Raw genomic sequence first — 4770 nt, 5'->3', positions numbered from 1 at the left:
AACTGGGAGTTGGGCTTAACATTGGATCGAATTGTTCCCATTGACTTTATATTTCAAGGTCCGGAATTATTTTGGATACATAGTGACCCAGACATAGCCACAAAGGAATGAAGGGCGCCAATGTATGAAAATACCCTTCACATTCAGGCTCATTTACGTCTATTCATAAGGGGTATTTTCGTAACTTTGAAAGGCCTGCTCATTTTTTCTTCTTTTCGTCTCTTTGGAGTTTCCCCCCTCTTCCATTACTTAACCCTTTACTTCAATTGAGAGGTCATACAATTCATCTTCATAATGTGCTCCCACACACCAGTACGACCGTCGTATCCCATGGTTATCTTCATCACAAAGGTATTCACAAGTGCCTTGGATGATCTTCTAAACTACTGCTCAAATGCTTTCACGAACTATTTTACTGTGAGTTCCTTCTCATTCTCCAAGTCACCAATGATACTTCGGATAGTAGTATAGATAAGGCTTTTCATGATCATAACCCATACGATTCAAGCACTCTTCCTTTCCGTAAGCAGCAATCAACTGTAGCGAGCGTTCTACTTCGGTCATAGCGGCTTCATCTTTCAATCGAGCATAGTCCAGATTCATGAAGCTCAGTACTTTATGTATGTGTTCCTTTCATCGGCCAACAATCGACACACACAAATACTTCATGCGTGACAGGTAACCGAAAATGGAACTCGGGTTCAATGTTGTAGACATGAGTTTACAATTACTAAAATGCTTGGTCCAAATGACACCTTTTCATCCACAATGGAGTTCAATTTGCACTATCCAATCTAGATTTTAGGAAAAAACAATTATATTGCGAAGAACCACTCAAATTACATTTGTGATTATAAGAAGACACCAAGTGTTCATTTAAAAAAAAAACAAGACACCAAGTGGATCATCAGGACCCTATCGTTGGGTGAGCCATGACATATTAGTGGTTCTCACACATGATACTAGTCGAACTCATACACCACTAATAACACTAGTAGTATTCATGATCGTTGAGCATAAGCATCCCTCAAAGCAAACCAACCTTATCCAACTTTCTCACACTCTCTATTTATTAAAGACGATCAATTCTTTATTGAGCTAACTATTGCATTGGATAAACAAATGCAACCAAATGTGGTTTCAATAGTGCAAGTAGTTTATACACCATTTAACACAAACATGTGTTCTTTTGTACGCCGCTAATTATCGCAAATGATTCCATCTCCCAAGTAGAAATAAACATTCTTCGTTACATTTGTGTAGTGATATCTCAATGTAAACCGATCAAGAAGTGTTACAGTTAAAAACACAAACACTAGATCAGCATTGAACCACCTTAATTAGGGATTGATCCATCAATGATTTGGAAATTTCCTTCTCCATCCTTAATTCAGAGGGATCTTATCTCAATTAGGTGCACAACTGGGCCAAACAAGAGCGACTAGGGAAAATGAATTTTCATTACCTTTAGCCACCCATAATTGTTTTTATGGAACTTATGCTCAAGAAATGAGTGGTTCCAAATCAAGCAATAGAACCTTAAAATCATGTGCCTACAAGTTCTTTTCAAATTTACTTTGAAGCCTTTACAGGGTTCGATATCTAAAATTTTCAGATATAAACCTCCAACTACATCAAATCAGTTCCGAAACAAACCCAAGACCCAAGTTGCTTTTTTATAGATCCTGGATGAGAGACGCTCCTATCACATGTCTTCTGCTCCCATACTCTCTCCTTACCTTTCTTCAACTTTTTTGGCTAAATATAAATACCAACTAATTCAGTACATTAGAAGCATGTCAGTTGGACCTGGCCGCACACGCTGATGAAACATATAAAACCCCTTGTCAAGGTCATCTTAGGGTATGGAAAAAAACTGACGGAGAGGGTAGTAATTTTATTCTTTTTGATCGAGGAAGGGATTAGAGGGAATAAGTCAGTTAGATTCCAGTTTACCATAACTTCTCTGAGATTTACATATTGAGCTAAATGTAAATGTTGTTGGATTTCACTGTTGTTCTTCGTAGGATTTTGTAAGTGATAGAAATGGAAACGATCGATTGGTTTGAATGGTTGTTTGGTACGATAAAGATCGAGAATCTTCTCTGTATCTGTTTTCGGGTTTGTGAAAAGTGAATTTAATGGAATATTGGTTGGTATGATGATGGTGATAATATTGGGATATTCATTTACCCTTTATGAAAACTGCATTATATTTACGACAGAAAGATGTTGAACTAAAGGTAAATGTTAGCGGTCATGTTGTGGCATTCTTGGCAGATAATTTTTTGGTCGGTAAGCTAGGGTTTGGCATGACCCCTACCAGTGCATTAATTAACAGATAAAAAATTACAATCTATGAAGAGGGATTCCAGATGAGTTCTAGTTTACAATTTCATATAGGGAGGAATGAGGGATGTATTGATGTCATCCCCTTTACACGGCCAGTCAAATTTGGAGGGATAATTCACTGATGAATTTGCCTCTCTCCAAATGTGTGATATTTTCCAACTTTTGAATGAGTTTAGCTCTTTTTTGGATTTTTTCAAATGTAATGTGCTTCTTCCATGGACACTTTGTTTGCATCTTGATGATATTTACCGCATTTAGAGAATCCATCTCGATCCAGATGTTCTAAATATTTTTTGTTGCAGCCATTTTACTACCAAAGTGAATTGCTTCTATCTCCAAGTTTGTGATAGCTTCTTTACTAACATTTAGAGAGAATATCCAAATGATGTTGCCCTCGATGTCGCCAATGTTGTCTCTATCTCTTTGCAGTAAAGCGTCGAAGTTATCTTTGACAAATTCTTTGTTTGTTTTTCCCAAATACAGCTCTTTGGTTCCTTGTGATAGGGAAACTAAGGGAAGCCCCAATGGCTTGCAATTTGAATGTTCCTTTGAGAGTTCATATCACTTAGTTTAAGATGACGAACTCTCATCTGGACTGTTTGTATAAGGTCTACAGAACACACATCTTTACTTCCCAGGTTCTCCATGGAACCTTGCATTCCATTCTTCCAATATGAAGTAAATCGATGCTGAGGTGGCAAGCTTGGCTGCAATTGTTATTAGACCATTTCCTTTGAATTTCCCTCTGAACCAGGATTCCTCTTCTTAGGTTGATTTTTTAGGCTTTCTTCGGTAATTGATCCTGCAAAAAATCGATCTCCATACCCAGGATTCCACTTCTCTAACTGCTATTACCATAACTTGTATTAGATTTACATATTGAGCTAAATGTAAATGTTGTTTGGTTTTTCTGTTGTTCTTCACATGATACCATACATGATAGAATTGGAAACTATCAATTGGTTTGAATGGCTATTTGGTGCAATAAAGGTCGGGAATGTGCTGTGTATCCGTTTTGGGGTTTGTGAAAACGGAATTTAATTGGATATTGGTTGGTATGATGATGATGACAGTAAGGTGAAGAATATTGGTTGGTATGATGATGATGATGGTTTACATCTATTTTGGTATATTGATTTACGTCTATTTTTGGTTAATGAAATGTATGGACTGCTATCTGGTTTACGTCTATTTTGTTATGATGCTATCTGGTTTACATCTATTTTAGGTTAAGCTTGAGAAATTTATTGACTAATTTATTATTTTTACTATCCTATCTCGCATCAAAGGCTCCCATCAATGGAGGTTTTTGATATTTATGGTTAGATTGCATAATATATGTTTTTCCTTGCTTTTTATGTATTATCATTGTTATAAGTTGCATTTCATATTTATTAAGTGGGCTTCCTGTCATTTTTCCACTCTTTTTCTTGAAACTCTTTTCATGAAATTGATATGTTGTGGCTAATAAGCATGAGAAAATTTTTTGGTTTCTGTAGTACTACTATGATCCTGTCTCGGATAGAAGGTTCAGACCAAAGAAGGAGGTGTTTGATTATCTGGGATTAGGAACTTCCCAAAGGCCCGTGCCCAAACCAATGGCCGAGGAATCCGTCGATAGCTACACTGTGAGTTCTATAATTTTTTTTGCTTGACCAGTTGAACATATATTGGAAACTAGTATTTTATTGTTTGCCTTACCTATATGCATATCCTCCTTTCCAGTCAAGCTCAAAGGCTACGGAGTTCGATGATAACAACGGACCCGAGACGGTCAGATGGGTTTTAAATGGCCCTGGATCGTGGACACCATTTATTGGTGAAGAACAGGTTCCTAAGTCTACAAAGAAAGCATGGGATGCTGTCTTTGAGCGCCGTATGGGCGGTCAAAATTAAAAATGCAGCCAGTTCTAAAAACTGATCTTTAGTTGGGTCTTTGGTCCCTCTTGAATAGCCAACAGCACATTGAATTGGCAAACATTTTAATCAGGGAACCCAAACTTGATGCAAATAAAGTACCTAAACTCGACTCAAATAAAGTTATTTTGTTTTCATTGTATGTTCCTTCTGTTGACATTAATGTGTGGGGCCTACATTGGTGGGATCCACTCTAAGGCAAAAACGTGTAATCCCCTTCCCTCTTAAGTTGTATTTTACAAAGGAGTCTCGTGGTCTATCCCAAAGTGGTTTAGAACCTCTTGGACTCTTAGTCTTTCATGCAAACTGTGCACTCTAAAACTCTATAAATAGGTGGACGTTTGATTGGAACAAACACTTCGTGTTATAGCTAAAGTCCATCCTAAAGAGGGTCACTAATATGAGAGGAAGATTGTGCCTGCAATCCATCATCCAGCCCAGAAGATCTTCTCAAGATTAGATTATCCTAGCCCCTTGATCCATCAAGTCTTGTTTTGGTTT

The 4770-nt window shown here is 37.3% G+C and overlaps 1 protein-coding gene across 1 annotated transcript; it reads left to right on the top strand.

The window, feature by feature from the left end:
* The first annotated feature begins 330 nt into the window (after positions 1-330).
* LOC143865434 (methyl-CpG-binding domain-containing protein 5-like) lies at positions 331-4248 on the top strand. Its single transcript, XM_077375813.1, has 4 exons — positions 331-417; positions 2226-2291; positions 3852-3980; positions 4078-4248. Exons 1-4 carry the CDS (start codon positions 331-333, stop codon positions 4246-4248), a joined length of 453 nt encoding a protein of 150 aa, XP_077231928.1.
* The last annotated feature ends 522 nt before the right edge of the window (positions 4249-4770 follow it).

Source organism: Tasmannia lanceolata, unplaced genomic scaffold (assembly GCF_043159265.1).
Source record: "Tasmannia lanceolata isolate RefF3 unplaced genomic scaffold, GAP_Taslan_0.1 ptg000079l, whole genome shotgun sequence".
Lineage (NCBI taxonomy): Eukaryota > Viridiplantae > Streptophyta > Magnoliopsida > Canellales > Winteraceae > Tasmannia > Tasmannia lanceolata.
Note: the sequence above shows the minus strand (reverse complement) of the source record. Positions and strands in the feature narration are given on the sequence as shown.